This window comes from Xenopus laevis, chromosome 1L, assembly GCF_017654675.1.
Source record: "Xenopus laevis strain J_2021 chromosome 1L, Xenopus_laevis_v10.1, whole genome shotgun sequence".
Taxonomy (NCBI): domain Eukaryota; kingdom Metazoa; phylum Chordata; class Amphibia; order Anura; family Pipidae; genus Xenopus; species Xenopus laevis.
Genome location: NC_054371.1, coordinates 145,775,770 through 145,794,537, shown reverse-complemented (window position 1 = coordinate 145,794,537; position 18,768 = coordinate 145,775,770). Strand labels below are relative to the sequence as shown.

General features: G+C 41.7%; 1 protein-coding gene across 5 annotated transcripts in view; it reads left to right on the top strand.

The window, feature by feature from the left end:
- The first annotated feature begins 8,881 nt into the window (after nt 1-8,881).
- golm1.L (golgi membrane protein 1 L homeolog) overlaps nt 8,882-18,768 on the top strand; it is a 29,419-nt gene continuing 19,532 nt past the window's right edge. For 3 of the 5 annotated variants that reach the window (XM_018248042.2, XM_041581643.1, XM_018248032.2), the window contains exon 1: nt 18,010-18,156. In XM_018248042.2, coding sequence (XP_018103531.1) covers nt 18,028-18,156 — 129 coding nt within the window. In that variant the 5' untranslated portion in view covers nt 18,010-18,027. 5 annotated transcript variants of the gene reach the window in all.

Sequence of the window (18,768 nt, the reverse complement as noted above, 5' to 3'; positions counted from 1 at the left end):
CACTGTCCTCGTAAGCAATTTGCCAAGGCCAACTGCAGGCTGATGTTAGGCAAACCACCAAAATGGTTCTGTATGGGGGAAAAAACCCAAACTGATGCAAAGGCAAGGTAAGGGCAAAGTATGGGCAAGGTAATGGTAAAGTTAGGGCAAGGTATGGGCAAGGTGCTAGATGGGGAACCTCTGGCCTGAAGTAGATGCCTGGGTAGCTTAGAAGGGCAACCCCTGTAAGAAAAAGGGGCAGCTAAACAGAGCCCTTTTTAGCAAAGGGTACCGCCAACAGCCATTTGTTTCAGAAAGAGTGCTGCCTTGCAACACAGGCAGGTTATCGTCAGCCCTGTCTTTGCAATCAACCTAGGAGCAGACAGCTTGCCCTTCCATCATCTGACTGACTCGACGCCACCTGGAGCAATGAGCTTTTGGCACAGGCAGGAATTGTGATTTTTCCTCATCTTTTGAAAGGCAATTTGCCCTTAAATCTCTTTTCAGTGACTTCCATTGGTCCATCCACTATTCTTAAAGCGCTGAGTTTTCATTGGTTTATCCAGTATTGTTGAAGCACCAAGTTTTCAGCACAGGCAGGAATCAAACTAACAACCTTTGGGATGAAAGGCAAGCACCTTATCCACTCAACCATTCAGGAGGTCTCCTGTAGAGAGGTATCCGGTTTCATATTAGGCAGAAGATGGACTGACAGCACTGCCAGTCAATGTAGAGATCAAAGAAGGAAGTAGAAAAGTAAAATATATTGAGCTGCCAGTCAGGTACAGTCAGTGTGGTAGATTTGTGAGCAAGCAATTAAAGAACTGCATTTCATAAGCTTTGATTAGCCTTGCATGTGCCATTAACTTGAAAAGTAAATCTTAGCAGCAACACTTAGGTATGAGTCTAGTTATATATATATATATGAAAACCTGGACTTGAACTAAAAAATAGTTAATATTAAAAATATATTTTTAAAATATTTTAACAATGATGGCAAGAACATTATGTTTGTAAGTCAACCTGTTCTGACAGCAATTGCTCATGCATAACGAAGATGGTTCACTGCACAAATAGGTAAGAGGCGCATGAGATCCCCTTCAACCACTCAATAAGAAAGAAGGGGTCAATGTGAATGAATGACAGGGAGAATCTGTTATCCTTCAGATAACGGAGTAAGCCATTTTGAAAGTTAGGGATGTGCCGCCTAAATCTGGTCATTTATAATAAGATACACCCGTCAGTAGACCATGTCCACTTCTCAGGAGCCACCAGGTCTCAGAATGAAGTTAGAAGATTAAGAGAAAGCTCAAAGTCAGAAAGGAATCATAAGGACAGGCTTTTTCAAACACAGACAGGAGATACAGCAATTATACAAGGTCTAGAAGCAGACAAGAAGTCAAACTGGAATACAGATCAGAGAACCCCACCAAAGAACTAAACACTAGACCTATCATGAATGAGGGGGGGAGGCTACAGGTCTCATGTTTTTAATGTGAAGACCAAGATGGGTGTCATAGTGACATGCACTTGCAAATGCTGTTACGCCTAGCTAGCACACAGACTAGTGCGGGCATTCAGAACCACACATTTCAGTACACAACAAACAAGCATTGCTTTCTTTAATGCTTTAAGTAACAATATCACAATCTCTGTTCTAAACATATTATGCTGGAAATATATTCTGCCTACTGTTCGAATAAAAATAACAAAAATCTCTTGGAATATCTTATATGTGCTTCTTCATACTTACTCATGTGGCCGTGTCCCTGCTTGTCTGTGACACCACAGTCCTCTTCTTTTAATGCAACAGTATTATTGTGGAAAAAACACTAGATGGCAATCTTGCAAATATAAAAATTTTACATAACAAACAGCAAGGCAAAATAAAGCAAAATTATTTATCTGAATTTTAAGCAACCTTTGCCTTTTTACTAAGTATCCCCTTTACTACATTCTGCAGGAAAAAAACTTAGGGCTCCTTTACTGTAATGGAATCTACCTCAGGTCTTCAAGATGGCGTCCAAGATGGCGACCTCCTGCCTCACCACATGGCTCCTGCTGGGCACAGGTCTATGACCTCACCTTCTTCTCACTCCAGGATTGGTCGTCGGCGACGGAACGGACGCCGGCGTCAGAATTGGGCGCCAGCGTCGAGACGTCAGCGTGAGGACGCTGGCGTCTGCGTCTGACGCAAGCGCGTCAAAATTTGGCGCCAACCCAGAGACTATTTAAACGTACTTTCCCTTCCAGTCCTTGCCCAACTATAGGTTCCTGCTACAGAGTTCCTGGGTGTTATTGTCTATTTTGATTCTTGTGTACCGACTTCTGGGTGTTCTTCGATTCTGCTTGTCTTCTGCCTGGTCTGACCTATTTGCCTGTATTTTGACGATTCTTTGGATAAACCCTCTTGTACCTCGAACCTGGTCTGGTCTCCTCTTTGGTCTACACTATTACTGTGCCTTCGGGCCCATTACAGTATAGTTGGGCCATGGACCCTTCGGAGGAGACTCCGGCTCCACCTGATGTTGGTGGCGCTATCCGCGGTCTGGCTTCCCGCATGCAGTCATACGAAGCCCAGCAGTCACACTTCGGTCAGGCTCTTGAAGCTATTCTGGACAAGTTGTCGGCATTGTCACCTGTGGCCCCGGTCCCTGTGGCCGTTGCTGCAAGCCCACTTCAGCCTTCGGAACCTCGCATTCCTGCGCCTCCCCTCTACAGCGGCGATCCTGATGCATGCAGAGGTTTCATCAACCAGTGCGAGATCCAGTTCGCCCTGCTGCCAGGTCAGTTTGTATCCGAACGAGCTAAAGTGGGGTACATGATTACTCGCCTGCAGGGGAAGGCTTTGGAGTGGGCATCACCTCTGTGGGAGAAGGGGGACCCTTTGATTGACAACGCCAGTGCCTTCATCCGTGAACTTCGGGTCGTCTTTGATGCCCCTGGTCGAGCTATGGCATCCTCTGCTCGCCTGTTCCAGATCCAGCAAGGCACTCGCTCTGTTCCAGAGTACGCTATTGAGTTCCGCACCCTAGTTGCGGAGACCACCTGGAACAATGATGGGTACCATGCCGCCTTCTACAACGGCCTAGCCATGCGGATCAAAAACGACTTGGTCTCCCGGTAAATTCCTTCTCGGTGGGAGGATCTGGTGGCGCTGGCTATAAAGGTTGACACCCGGCAGAGGGAATTTCAACTCGAGCTCGACAGAGAGCGTTCGAAGAAGTATCCCCGGTTCCAATCCACCCTGGCTCCTCGCTTCCAGAGACCCCTACTTTTCAATCCGGCTTCTGCTTTCCCCTCTCCTACTCCTGCCTCATGTTCCTGCCGCCAACGATCAGGCTGCCCACATGATGGCTATTTGGGCTGCTGTTGCCTCTAATCTGCAGAAGAGCTCCCTGGTCCAGAAGAGGTTTGCCGACAAGAAGAGGATTTCCGCTCCACCCTATGCACCTGGTGACAAAGTTTGGCTTTCCACTCGTAACATCCGCCTGAAGATTCCTACCCCAAAGCTCGGTCCCAGATTCATCGGTCCCTTTCCTGTCATTGAAATCATCAATCCGGTGGCGGTTCGTCTTCAACTCCCTCCAGAGATGCGGATCCCGAATGCCTTCCATGTCTCTCTCCTTAAGCCTGCTGTGTCTTTTTCTTCTTCTTCCCCAGCTCCAGTCCTGGTTGACGATAACCAGGAATTCGAGGTGAAGAGGATCTTGGACTCTCGTCTTTCCAGGGGCACTCTTCAATATCTCATCGAGTGGAAGGGGTTCGGTCCCGAGGAGTGCTCCTGGGTCAGGAGCTCAGATGTCCATGCGCCCATCTTGGTTCGTAGATTCCATAAACTATTCCCTCTCTCCCCTAGACTCGGTGGTCCTGAGGCCCCCCCCTAAGGAGGGGGGTACTGTAATGGAATCTACCTCAGGTCTTCAAGATGGCGTCCAAGATGGCGACCTCCTGCCTCACCACATGGCTCCTGCTGGGCACAGGTCTATGACCTCACCTTCTTCTCACTCCAGGATTGGTCGTCGGCGACGGAACGGACGCCGGCGTCAGAATCGGGCGCCGGCGTCGAGACGTCAGCGTGAGGACGCTGGCGTCTGCGTCTGACGCAAGCGCGTCAAAATTTGGCGCCAACCCAGAGACTATTTAAACGTACTTTCCCTTCCAGTCCTTGCCCAACTATAGGTTCCTGCTACAGAGTTCCTGGGTGTTATTGTCTATTTTGATTCTTGTGTACCGACTTCTGCCTGTTCTTCGATTCTGCTTGTCTTCTGCCTGGTCTGACCTATTTGCCTGTATTTTGACGATTCTTTGGATAAACCCTCTTGTACCTCGAACCTGGTCTGGTCTCCTCTTTGGTCTACACTATTACTGTGCCTTCGGGCCCATTACATTTACATCCACAAGTGCAATTTCGAGCACAATTGCCATGTTTCCCCCCCCCCACAATGCAGTGTTCTAGAATTCCAGAATCATTGTGGTTGGAAGGGAAGTTGCACTTGTTGCAATTGTTCTATGCCTACCACACCTGTCTGTATATGTGTGTGATTTACTACACATGCATTTTACAACACAATTTGTTTCAAAACTGGGGTAATTGGGTGGAAGTCCAGCTGCCGTCATGCACGCGCACAAGGTTTCTCGGACAGTCGTGGCAGGAAGGAGCCTGTAAATCGCGGATCTGGGCCGGCAAGGCCAACCAGGTTTCTTCATGGTGTTTTACATCCCCTGATTTTAAGTTTCCCCTCATTTTATATTTCTTGTTTTGTCCCATAATACATTTCCCTGATTTTACATTTTACTGGATTTCACACCATTTTTTTCTGGTCCCCCTGAAAAAAGTAAAATGGGGGTTCTACTGTAGTGCATAAACAATCAGCACTCTGTAGATTTAGGCAAATTGGAGGTTTTGTCGTCTGCACTTAATGTCCTCCAGCATAGACTACAAAACATTCAAAGTTACATTCCTAGACTAATCTAAATCACTGGTATTAAAGCATATGAATTATGCAGTAGCCTGATGTTGCCTTGCAAGACTGGACAGTTTGCCCCCCATGCACAGAACATTTTGTGGCAAGGCAACTTCAGGCTATTATGCAATGCATATGTGATGCATATGCTTTACTACTGCTGATTTGCATTAAAGGGCGAACAACCCATTTAATTCCGGCCAGAATGTATCTTTGGATGTTTTGTCCCCCACACTGGAGGAGAGGCAAAGATGGGCAACAAAATGCCCCATCTGACAAATCCCTTCAGGAAAATCCTTTGGTCAAGTGCATATATCACATAAACTAACAAAACTAACCATTTAGGGGTGTGTTATACAAGGTAGAAAAATGCTGTGCTCAAAAGAAGAAATACAATCATGTCATGAATCAACTGAATGCTGAAATTTACAAGTCACAAAATAATTAATCACAAATCAGTTGGAATGAGCTGCAAATTCCCAAAGAGTTCCCAAGTTTTACATACATCAAAAATAAAAAAATATGGACAGCACCAAACTTCTAATAAAAATAATAATATCTGTATTTGCTCAACTTAAACACATCAGAGTCTTGTTACCTTACACCTTTTGGTCCCCGAAACGCGTAAGGAAACAAGGCTCTGATGTTTTTAAGCTGAGCAAATACAGATATTATTATTTTTATTGGAAGTTTGGCTGCTGTCCATATATTTTTATTTTTGCTAACTTTTACACAAAGGGGAATCCTCCCTTTGTTCGTTCATAATTTATAAGAAGTAAATATAAAAGATAAGAAGTCCATTTTTTCAGAAAGTAACAACTGTGGCAATTTGACAAAATAAGTCTATAGTAAATTGAGTGGAACCGCTGCTCTAACTATGAGCTTTACTCCAAAAATGTGTTTGGATGACACCAAGGTGTTGAGCCCTCGCAATGGTGTGGAGGCAGTGTGTTCTGCAAATGTAACTGTATGAAATGCAGAAGAATTGGCGCCAGTGGTTCTTGCAACTTAAACAGAGATCTTATTTATAGAAGAGAGTAAATTCACAAGGGAGTTCAAATAGAGAAGAGAAAGAACATGAGCATATACTCACAGCATCAATGGTCAGTATAAGTCCACACCGGGATGATCGCATACACAGCATCCACTAAGGTACACCTAGCCCAGCTTTCAGACTTTACCCTAAGTGGAGCACACTTAAGGTGGCCATAGACACACAGATCCTATCGTACGAATCGAGGATTCGTACGATTTTCGGATCGTGTGTGGCGTGTGCCGACATCTTTCGTCCGCCGGAGATCGTCGTTTGGTCGATCGGTCAGGTTTGATTTTGACCCGACCGATCCCGCCGGAGCCCACGGCACATCGTAATCGGATCGTTTGGCCATGCGGCCGAACAATCAGATTACACCCGATATAGCCATGTTTGTTAATGGCATATCGGGGAAAGATCCGGTCATTTGGCGATGTTTCCAAACGAGCGGATCTTTGCATCTATGGCCACCTTTACACTTTTTTAGTCCCTACTTCTGGGCAATTGTTACCCAGGATTATAATCCCACTCACTCCTCAGTGGAGCCTCAGCAACTGTCTGTCACTACTAGAGTGACCTATGAGTTAGCTATACTTTCTACACCTGATCTTGTCTAGGCTCCACTTCACCCTTCCTGCCTACTCAGGTAAGGGGCATAACAAAATGGACCCTGAGCAGGTGTACTCAGGTATTATAGTATAACACAGTGTCATATGGTTGCTAGGGTCCAAATAACCTTGCATTAATTTGAATAAGAGACCGGAATATTATAAGTAGGAGAGGGTCTGAATAAAAAGTAACAATAACAATACTGTAGTGTTTAGTAACAGCACTTCTAAGGACATGCTTATTATGCCTTGTTTATGTTTATTGCTATGCAGCACTGCTGACACTAGAGGGCACACTCTACAGTAGTTCAGGAAGAATCCTAGAGTATCCTAGGATTCTATGGTTATGACACTTTCCATGTGAAGCCGGCTATATGGAACGCATATTAGGACATCGTCAGGGGGAATCCATCTCCTGTATGCGATCTCCAATGCTAGAGGAATGAAATGTTGCCTGCTTTTTCACTCACCCATCCTCAAAGCAGATGTCACACCTTGCTCCTCCCTTCTCAGCTGTCAGGTCCTGCTCCTCACTCCTGCCTCCTCGGCCATCCGACCTGGGTCCTCACTCCTTAGCCATCCGTCCTGGGTCCTAGCTTCTCCCTCCTCAGCCATCAACTGCAATTAAAAAACCTGCAATTAAAAAACCTAAAACGCCTGTTGTCTAAAAGGAATGGCAAGAACAAGTAACTATAATCAGGGCAAAGGGCTGAATATTCGCACCCTGAGGAGTAAGAGCTGACGACTGAGAAGGGAGAAGCTAGGACTCAGGACGGATGGCTGAGGAGGGAGGAGCAAACGCTGACAGCTGAGGAGGGAGGAGCAAGGTGTGACATCAGCCTCGGAGGATATGTGAGTAAAAAAGCATGCCATGTCGCATTCCTCTTCCTTAAGGTGGCCATAGACACACAGATCCTATCGTACGATTCGAGGATAGAGGCGTGTGCCGACATCTTTTGTCCAGCGGAGATCGGTCGTTTGGTCAATCGGTCGGGTTTGATTTTGACCCGACCGATCCCACCGGAGCCCATGGCACATTGTAATCGGATCGTTCGGGCATACGGCCTAACAATCAGATTACCCCCGATATAGCCATGCTTGTTAATGGCATATTGGGGAAAGATCCCCTCGTTTGGTCGATCGGTCAGGTTTGATTTTGACCCGACCGATCCCGCCGGAGCCCATGGCACATCGTAATTGGATCGTTCGGCCATACGGCCGAACAATCAGATCGGGGGTAATCTGATTGTTCGGCCGTATGGCCGAACGATCCGATTACGATGTGCCATGGGCTCTGGCGGGATCGGTCGGGTCAAAATCAAACCTGACCGATCGACCAAACGAGGGGATCTTTCCCCGATATGCCATTAACAAGCATGGCTATATCGGGCCGATATAGCTATGCTTGTTTATGGCATATCGGGGAAAGATCCGCTCGTTTGGCGATGTTGCCAAATGAGCAGATCTTTGCGTCTATGACCTCCTTTAGGACAGCGCATGCAGGACAATGATTTACCCTGATGATGTCCTAATATGCGTTCCGTACCCGTACGGCTAGGCAGTTCTGCAGTCTGTTGAATAAAGACTACAACCAAAGCCTTCTGTGTGTGTGTGTCAAGATTCTACAAATACATGTGTAGCCTTACAGAGCATTTATTTATTAGATGGGGGTCAGTGACCCCCACTTGAAAGTTGGAAAGAGTCAGAAGAAGAAGAATTAAAAAACGATTGAAACGAAATAATCAAGACCGATTGAAAAGTTGCTTACAATTGGCCATTCTATAACACACTAAAAGTTATCCTAAAGGTGAACCGCCCCTTTACACTCAGGGTCCCCTTGGTGCCTTATCCTTAGGGGAATGCAAAGTAAATGGGGATACATTTATCAGTCCCCTGTGTCAGAAATATACACATTTTCAGCCTTTCTGACTTTTTGTGTTTCCTCACAAAGTTCTTACACATGAAATGAAATTCACTGTGGCTGCTTCTGTGAGGCAGCATGGCTGCGTTTGGGCAAAGGCAAGGGTTAAAGACGCCTAAGGAATAAAATCAAACCAGAGAGATCAAAGAAACAGGCCTGTGCGCTGAAGGGAGGGGGTAAGAGAACCAGGAACACACCTACTGCTCTACATCCCCTCCCTCCTCCTTAGGGAAGGTGAGGAATGGTTGCCTAGCAACGGGCTTAAAGTGAAAAGCCTAGCGCAGAGTTCCTGGAGTCCGGTACGTGAGGGAGAGAAGGGGTGTGTATTAGTTAAGAATGAGGTGTCGTGTATAGGAAAACGAGCTGGCAGACAGTTAAAGGTAAACTGCGCCTAGACGGAAACAAGCTGTGTGGCCTTACAGCCCAAGGTGAGTTTGGGTTTTTTGTATCCCGGCATAGAATGTTTGTGCATACTGTATTATATTCATTGCCCCGTTGCCGGCTATGAGACGTGTACACAGGGTACTTGTATAGTAGATAAAGCGCTACTGTCAGCGCAACCCTTTTCGGGCCAGGCAAGCTTCAATGAGCTGTACACGTGACATGCGCTGCCCTACACTTTTTCTGCGCTGTTGTCGGGCTACAAGTCCCAATAACTCCCGGAAACCTTCATGACGCAGCCTTGTCACTTTCTAGGAGTTGCGTATTGCCCACGTACTCTCCATACCTTTCCTTCTTTTATTCATACCCCCCTAATGTTAACTTGTGTTACCCTTTCCTGGACACTAAAAGAAGCTATGGGGAAGTAGTTTCTTATGAGGGGAATTAGTACCTATGTCCTGAAGAAGGTAGAACCTGGTAAAAATGCTTTCATAAACCAACAGAATGATCTCATCCAATGTTCCTCCAAGAAATATAAAGTGCAAGGAGTTATTTTATTTAAATCTTTTTAAAGTAGAGTCAAATGTGGCCTCACATTAGATAGTATTTTATGTGTGTTGTTTATTCTTTATGTAAATCAGATTACAACAGGTAAATGACCCTTTTGTTGATATCATCCAATGGGATAGAAGTTTGGTGCTTGACCCACCCACATACCTTAAATATAGGCCCCACACATGGTCTGCCAGTGTCTATGGCTAGCTAGCCTGTCCTTGTGGCTAGCCTTGTCCTTAGTGGGAAAGGCAGTTTCTGTGGCATTCTATAAAGATTATTGAATGTTTTGCTTCCTTTTTAAATGCACATTATCTTGATAAGGTAAGACCAGTTAAACAGCATCTTCTTAAATGTCACCAAACTACATTCCTAACACAAAATAGACAGTAATGGAAATAGGTGGGGGCGGGCCCTGGTGCGGGCCGTGCAGCCGCCCCCCCCTCGTCCGTGCGAATTTACAATGCGGCTGCGGCCGGCTGCCCTGGGGGGGCCCTCCGGGGGTGTGGGCGAAGGCCCAGTTGCACCCTCTGCTCCCCCGGTAGTTACGCCACTGAAAATAGATACACATGCATGTGGGCTCAGAGTTTGCAAAGCAGCTAGTCTCTATGGCCCAGTCCATTCATCTTATAGTAAACTTTTATTATATAGTGTAACTTTACATGCTCAAATGTTTTATATATGTCTTAAGTAGGATATAAACGTGTATGTGGCGGCATGCAGGCTTCGAAAGAAATATTCTTTTTCATTTTGTTGGATGTTAAAACTCTTAATGACCTGTGCTTCATTAAATTTACTGTTTGTTAAAGTCAATCTTGAGAATCTTTTATCTTGTCAAAATGACAGTACAGAAATTAATTCCTTCGACCATGACTCAGGGCTACCCCAATTGACTTGGATGAGAAGGGCTTGTGCTTCATTAAAATGACAGTAAGGAAAATGAATTCCTGCGACCATGACCCAGGGTTACTCCAAGTGTCTTGAATGAGAAAGACTTAAAGTGCCATTACAGGCACCTTTCAGCCTAAAAATGATCACTAGAGTTATAAAGCACCAGCACTAACATAGTCAGGCATTTCCCATTGAAGTTAGTGAGAAGTAACTGGTGGCCATGTGTGCCATCAGCTACGTACTGGCGTCTTTTTGAACTGGCTATACTTATATATGTACATATAGATGCATGTAATAAAATGCTTTCCTTCTTCCTGTACTGTTCATGGGATGCCAATTTGATAGATGATCTATCAAATTGGCATCCCATGAACAGTGCAGGAGATGGTTGTAATGGCCTTGTTTATATTTGTATATGTTGATTATATAGCTTTCAAGGCTTTTTTTCACATTAAACAATCCAGCCTTAGGTTAAAGTAATTAAAAACCTAAACAATTTTGGAAATATTTATCAAAGAGTGAATGAATTCTATAGCTCTCAATATACTTCTATAGGGGTTTTCCAAAGGGAAGCGCCACAGCCCATTATGTCTAAGGAAAACATACAGAAGGGTGTCCAGTATAAATTCTGATATACACAATGGATATTTGGGTCTTTTATGAAGCTTTTTTTTTTAACTGTAAGCACTGAGCCAGTGCAGGGTCCTGTTAAAGGGGTTGTTCACATTTAAACTAATTTTTAGTATGATGTAGATGGTGATACAATGGTGAGACAATTTGAAAATGGTTTTCATTTTTTATTATTTGGGGTTTTTGAGTTTTTTAGATTTTTATTCTTACTTTGCAATTTCTGCAATCTGAATGCTAGGGTCCAAATTACCCTAACAACCATGCATTGATTTGAATAAGAGATTGGAATATGATTATGAGAGAATAGAAAAACGAGTAATAAAAAGTGAAAATAACAATAAATTTGTAGCCTTACAGAGCATCCGTTTTTTTAGATGGAGTCAGTGACCCCCATTTGAAAGCTGGAAAGATTCCAAAGAAGAAGGCTAATAATTCAAAAACTATAAAATAATACATAATGAAGACCAATTCAAAAGTTGTTTTTTGTGAATTGGCCGTTCTATAACAAATTAAAAGTTAACTTAAAGGTGAACCACCCATTTAAAGCTAAACATTAGATAGTATGTGTTAATTTTATGAGATTATCATATACATGTACATTTTACATGAGAAGCAGCGGCTGCTTTACACTGTGCTGAATCCACACTCAAACAGTTACTGCTTTATTTGCCTTTTAAGTCAACAATTTCCTTAATTGGGTTTCCCAACCTTTTTAACTTAATTTATTAATATTTGTTTAAAAAAACAGTAACCTGGTTATTGAGTCAAGGCCTCTGTCAGAGTTTAGTGACTTATTAATACCGAGACAGCATCATACGTCATTCACCCCAATCCAGGTTGGACTGCAGGGGTTGTTCCAAGTAGTCACATGCCTTGCAGACGCAGCTCTGATTGGAGCAACATCAAATAACAGGAAAGATTCAGTACTGACAGTAAAGGTAAAGCTGGCCATACGTGGGCTGACACAGCCACTCCAGACAGCAAGCTTGCTGGGGCAAAAACACAGCATTCCTAACTGATATGTGGGAGCATATTTATCAAAATATGAAATAAAGCTTGCAAAGGTTGATCAGAGGAGAAGTTTACTGCAATCTATTTTCTTGTAATGGAATGTTTAGGGAATATTTATCAGTCACAGGGTTATCTAGCAAATAAAACTCCCAAAGTTGTGCCACCTGTGTAGAAATGGTGAAATGTTTTTCATTTTTTTTAATCAAAAGTCTCATTATTCTTTATTGTCCCAATCTTGCTATGCACTCCCCTTTTCCAGAAACCCATTATCCAGAAGGCTCCAGTCCAGATTAAGGGAGGCCATCTTCCAGAGCGTAAATCATTTTTTTTACCTAGTACTTGATCCTTATTAAACTGCATGAATTTATGTTGGTGGCAAAACAATCCTATTTGGTTAATTTAATGTGTAAATAATTTTAGGAGACTTAAGGTAAGGTGATAAAAATTACAAAAAGATCCCTTATCCGGAAAGATATATATAAAAAAATTATACTAACTTATCGTATAGAATCTATGCTATATATAGTATATTATATATATTTAAAAAAAATAAAAATAAATATATATATATATTTTTTTTTTTTTGGTTGAGCCAAAATGTTTGTTACACTGCTTTTTCCTCTTTTGAAAGCCTTTAATCAAACATACTTAATTTGCTGGCTGTGCGCTAGACCGTATCATTGAGGATTTAGAAGAACAACTGAGCAGCTGCAGTGGTTTGGGCATACTGGTGACAGTACTACAGAGAGCTATTGTAGCACATAGCAACTGGATACATCAGTATGTTCCACTGAGTATAATGGGGTATTTCATCAGTTACTTTTAAAGGGAAATGATACTACAGCTAAAGGCAAGCTGGTTCTCTCTGTGCATTTTGTTTGTGTATTGTGTAAGTTAACCATTTTCTTTACTGAACCCAAGACTTTATATATTTATATAGTCTCTGTTTTCTTGACATGCTATTCAGCAGTGGAGAAGTGTGCTGAATTAACCTTGAATTGAGAGAATATTGCATTAAAGTCAGGGGTGTTTTGAAATTGGAAGTAATGTCAGAGGAATGGGTCAGATAAGAAATTAGTCTTCTTGGGCACCATGGGTTTTCAGCAGTTAGAATTGCTGCCTTGAAGTGCTGGGGTTGTTGGTTTTATTTCAGCCTTCAAGGATTTTGTATGTTCTCAAAGTGCTTGATTGCTGAGCCAAGCAAATCCAGCGCAGGCTATACACTGGCAGATTTAAGATGGAGATTTGACTCCTCCAGATGAAGTAGACAGCTTTGTCACCCATGTTTGAGCCCTGTAAGAAAATCTCTTCGGGTGGGGACTAGTGATGTGTAGGCCGGCCTGATATCCGCGGGTAGCGGGTGAGTTTGGGTTGAGCTCTTCTGCCTGTTCTCCCCGGCCAGGACCTTAGACTGCCCCGCCCCTTTGTGAAGTCATCAGCGGGTTGGCAAATCTATAAAAGGAGGAGGGAAGCCGGGTGTGGGCGGGTGCGCACCTCAGACATTAGTTGATACATTTCTTATCTTTGACCCCGCTTAGCTAAATCCTTGAGTTTCATTTAAGGCAGCTGTTACAAATGTATACAATGGTGTAGAGATGCTGCTGAGTAATGTAACAATTTGTAACAGTTCAAAGTCTGTCCCTGGATTACAGAGCTGCCACACTGAAGCTGAAAGAGTGAGGAGCATTAACGTTTAATATTGAATATTAGAAAAATTTTCAAAAATAAAAAATAGTAAGCAATTCAAAAACATGTTTAGTTCTAAAACCTGTATCTGACTGGAAACCACTTGAAAAAAATAAAGTGTTGAAAAAGGTGAACAATCTTATAAATAGTAACAACAAATATCCTGTTGCCCTACATTAGTTAAAGGTATGTGTTTTTCTCAAGAAGCAATAAGGATACTGGTACATTCTGTGTTTTTACAACCACTGTAGAGTAGAGGTCAAAATAAGCCTGTGCCATTACCCTAATATAATATATGCAAATAAATTATGATGTTGTCATTCAAGTTTCATTACGGCTGAAGGCACACATTTGCATAGCAGATAACCGCTAAACTGTTTAGGTGCTCAGGTTAATTCCAAGCTATAATTTTATTGTCAATCAAACCCTAGCCAATCTGTCTTTTTCTTCGAAAGTTGTCCTTGAATGGTTGGACAGAGATTAACAGCACATAGCTTTGTATGTGTTTATTCTAGTGAGGAATATACCATATATCTTGTGCTTTCCATTTTAATTGCAGTTGTAAAATGACCGGGGCTCTTGTTCATTTCTGTCACTTAACACATGAACCGCCCTGGTGTTTTCTTTGCAGTGTTTTGCCATCGATGAAAGAATCACCTCTTCTGCCATGATTTATTTTAGAGATAGATATCATATCCAAGTATATTGGCCCAATTAACACATTCATGTAACGTACCAAGTGATTTACCCCAGGTACCAATTGTTATGCCTTAAAGGAGAAGAAAGATATAAATACAAAACTATGGGGCAGATTTATCAAGGGTCGAATAGTAAATTCTAATTCTAATTTTTTGGTTAAAACTCTCAAATTCAACTTGAATCAAGTTTGTTCAAAGTTTTCGAGTTGTTTCAATTTGTCTGACATTAAAAAATTAGAGCTAGTACAGTAAGTTGAGCGACAGCATTACTACCCATATTGTGTTTTTAGGTTTTAAACTTAGAGGCTTTGATTTCTGCTATTAGATGAAACAAAAAGAAAAGTGGAAAAGATTTGGGTTAAAACAACATGAGAACAGAAGAGACACAAGCTCAAGGAAGGGGCACAAAGGAGGTGGGGAAAAGAAAGATGTTAGTTAAAATAATGACAAAAAGGGTTATATGTTAATGTTAGCTTTATGGACAGCCATTCATTTGTTTGTAATCATTTCTTGGTTGTCCTTTGCTATAAAAAAATAGTTTCTGACTGTATAAGTCCTGGTGGAAATATAGTTGCATTTACAAATAATTCCCATGAGTACTCTTCCACTGAGCTGGAAGATAAGCTGGCTACAAATAAGCTGGCTATTGCATTTCCAGTTCAATAACAATATTTAGTTGGTAAGGTAATGGGTACTTTATTGTAATTAGTAAATAATCAGCATTCTGGCATCAAGAAAAAATATTAAACCATGGTTTCTGTAAAGCTGCCAAACCTGTTATGAGCAGAATGATTGTGTAGAACAGATTGCTTGGCTACAAATGCTTTGTTTAGCCCCGGAGTTGCAGACAAAGAGGGATATCCATTTTCCTTTTTAGTCTAATAATAACAATGCATTTCAGTGCTCCTGATAAACCTGTTTTTGTGGATTCTTGACATTGCACTGTTCTTGTAAATGAACTGTAAGACTCTTCTGTTGCTGAGTTGGCTTAAATGGGTAGGTCACCTTTAAGTTAACTTTTAGTATGTTATAGAATGGCCAGATTTAAGAAACGTTTTAATTAGTCTTGATAATTTTTTTTATCTAAAAATAAATGCTCTCAGGCTACAATGTTGTTTTTAATGCTACTTTTTATTACTTTTTATTCAGTCCCTCTCCTATTCATATTCCAAGGCTGCTTGGGTAACCAAATTGCAGAAATTGCAAACTGGAGAGCTGCTGAATCAAAAGCTAAATAACGCAGGTAAATGGGAGGAATGAAATAAATGCTTTTTTACTACCTATAAAAGCATCTGGATGCCATGTACAGGCACAACATATCTATGTATGGGATTAAAGGACCAATGTATAAACAATGTATGATAGGCCACACATCTTCAATAATGTTTTTCGTTGGGGAATATTGCTGTACAGGTACTAGAATATTTTATGTGGTAAATATTCTATTGATAGGAACAGTTCCTGGTTAGTGTGTTTGTTACGAACAGCTGGAAAAACAGATTTTATGTAGACCCATACCAAGTCAGGTCATTGATCAGCCCCAATAGAAGCTTTGCAGTCCCGCCCAATATAGTCATTGCCTGATTTTTAAATATGCCCAGGCCAATCCTTATTCAGATATTATTTGCACAGGCCTTAGGGCCTAAACAATTTACATGAGCTGGCAGATATGATCATCCCACATATAGTCAGCTAGAAAGGACACATAATCTTCTGTTTCACACCTTAATCTGGTGTGCAAATAAATGTTCTCGCTTACTGCACCCACTGTGACTTCCTGTATCCTTCACTGTTTCCCTGCTGGGTGGGTGTGGACTGTAGTTTGAATGAGTACATGAAAACCTGTAAACAGTGACTGGTGGAAACTGTCAGTAAACTTTGCTACAAGATTGCAAGCTCTACAGGTCTGGTACCCCAGGTACAGGTCAAGTACACTAAATTTTATTATGTATACATATTTATTTATTGCAGCGTTTGGCCTCCTTGTGTGTTCTTTTACTACAGAGTAAAAAGGTACAGTGCTGCATATACAAATACATGTATTCTAACATATGCAAACATATATAAAATGAAAGCAGCCCGATAAAGGCTGGAATAAAGATTTCTTATGCCATTTGAGAGAAGTAACAGCCAAAATGATGTGGCCTAGCATGATGTTATCACATATTACTTATTCTCTTGTACTGAGTTCTTACAACAGCCATCAATCATTAAACCAAACCTAACCAGGATGTTCTTTCTCTCCAGCCGGTTAGTGCAGTTCATCTTGCTAGTGATAATATTATCTGTATATTATAACGTTCCTCCTATATTTGAGAGTATTTCTTTCCTTTCTTTCATTTCCTGATGATGATGATAACTGTCACACTTCACACTTATTCTCAAGCAGTATGCTTGCCTATGAAATGCACACAACACATAGCCGATTAGTCACCAGTGTAATAAAAGTTAAAAAGCTAGCGTCAATCCGTGCACTACACAATTGCATCCTTATAGGCCTGGTTTTAAAGGGAGCAAATCCCTATTCAGTTTTATGGATCAAACAGAGAACAACAAATTAAAAGCCAAATATATTATCAATGTTAGGGCTGACCTATGCAAGATACTGTATTGTAAAATCAGATGAAATAAAGTTGAATAGTTTCTTTTTTACATGCCTTTTTACATCTGATAGTATGTATTCCAGTGAGAAACAGAAGTCTATTCAACTTTATGTCATTGGATGTAGCAGTAGGCATTAGTAATATAGTAAAACATATTTTTGCATAAAATAGCTGTTAGTAGCCGTAAATTTGGAAAAGTGCCTTGTCAAATCTGCATATCCTGTTAGTATCTGAAAATTTCTGTTCTAAATTACCCTCCTTCTGCTTGTCACCCTTTCTATACTACTATTGACAGCAGAGCAGATTTCCGCAGTACTACCAAGGCTTTATGGTGAAAATAAAATGGCAAAGTCCCACAGGGATTTTGGTTGCCCTATTTTAACATTAAAGCAATCACTCCAGGAATGAAGAGAAGGTACACTGTTAGTTGCATGCTGAGGAGGGAAGAGGGTGGCCAAGCAAACAAAGTCCAAATTGTAATTTTGCCCTCCTTGCTGACATTGCATCAGCTAATTGCTTATCTGGTATTAGAGATTCAATGGCCAGATATTCCTCTGGTGCTGCAGATAATATCTAGTCAGTCAGAACCAGACTGGCAATCTGTTGGTTTTGGCACATGCCAGAGGGGCTGCTGTAAGATGCCATAGTTAGACAGTCCTTATTTATTGAACCTGCAGGGTTGTTTGGGCCTCTGTGTACCTGAAATGCCAGAGCCTATTTTCAATCTGGATGTGCAGCCAATTGTGATTTATAGAGTTTGCTTACCTCTTGAGAGTACTGTTGGTCAAAAGTGAGAGACTCCTTGACACTTGATTTTTCTATAATATCCACGCCATACCATAGGATTGAATGGAATAACATTAATATTAATTATTATTTGTCTGACCCAGCTGAGAAAGCGCTGTGTGAGAAATGATCAGTCTCCTGAATGCACAGAGGTTATGCCCTATTGTGAGAAATAATCACTTCTCATTTATACTTTGTATACAAGCACAGTTGGCACATTGTTTGTTTTTTCTCCAATAATTATGTACTGGATTTCCCCAAAGGTTTGCAGCTGCTGCAGAATGATGGGATCAGGTAATGGTCGTAGAGGAATGAAGTCACCACCTATTCTTATAGCTGTCCTGTTGGCATGTATTTTTGTTTTAACAATAAACTACTGGATCACAAGCTCACGATGTGCCGAACTGCAGGTGCGTATTTAGTACTAAGTATTTCCTAATGTTCTATAATAGTCTTAATATCCCTGCATATCAGATGATTATTATTACAAAGCTCATTTTCACTTTCTGCTATCGCCTTTCATTTAGCACCACACCGTTGGCCTTATGTAATGCAATCTGATCTAACCAGGGTTTATTCTGTTATTGTTAAGGCTATAAAATCGTGTTTGGTGAGGACCATATTGGTTTGTTAGTGTGTCTATCATGCAGCAGGTGGGAACTTTAAAGGTGCAATTTGATGAATGTAACATGAAAAAAATTTACATAGTAGCCAAATAGTCCACAGATAGTCCACATTGGGCCTTTAATAATTACCAGAACTCTTAAATTTGTGAATTATAAATCTGAGATATGGCTGCTTCTGACAGTTTTTGTTGTCTGTGGCCAATGGCTATTGTGTTTCATGGATAACACAAGGCAATTTTTTATTTGTAGCCTGATTATCCGATTCGTATGTTCACATACCAAATGACCTTAAAGTATATCATACAGATAGTGAATTTGTTGGGCAAGCTACTGGCCATAAAAATTATTTGGCCACTTACAGCACACACGCCTCCAGTTTGACAACCCTGTCCTATG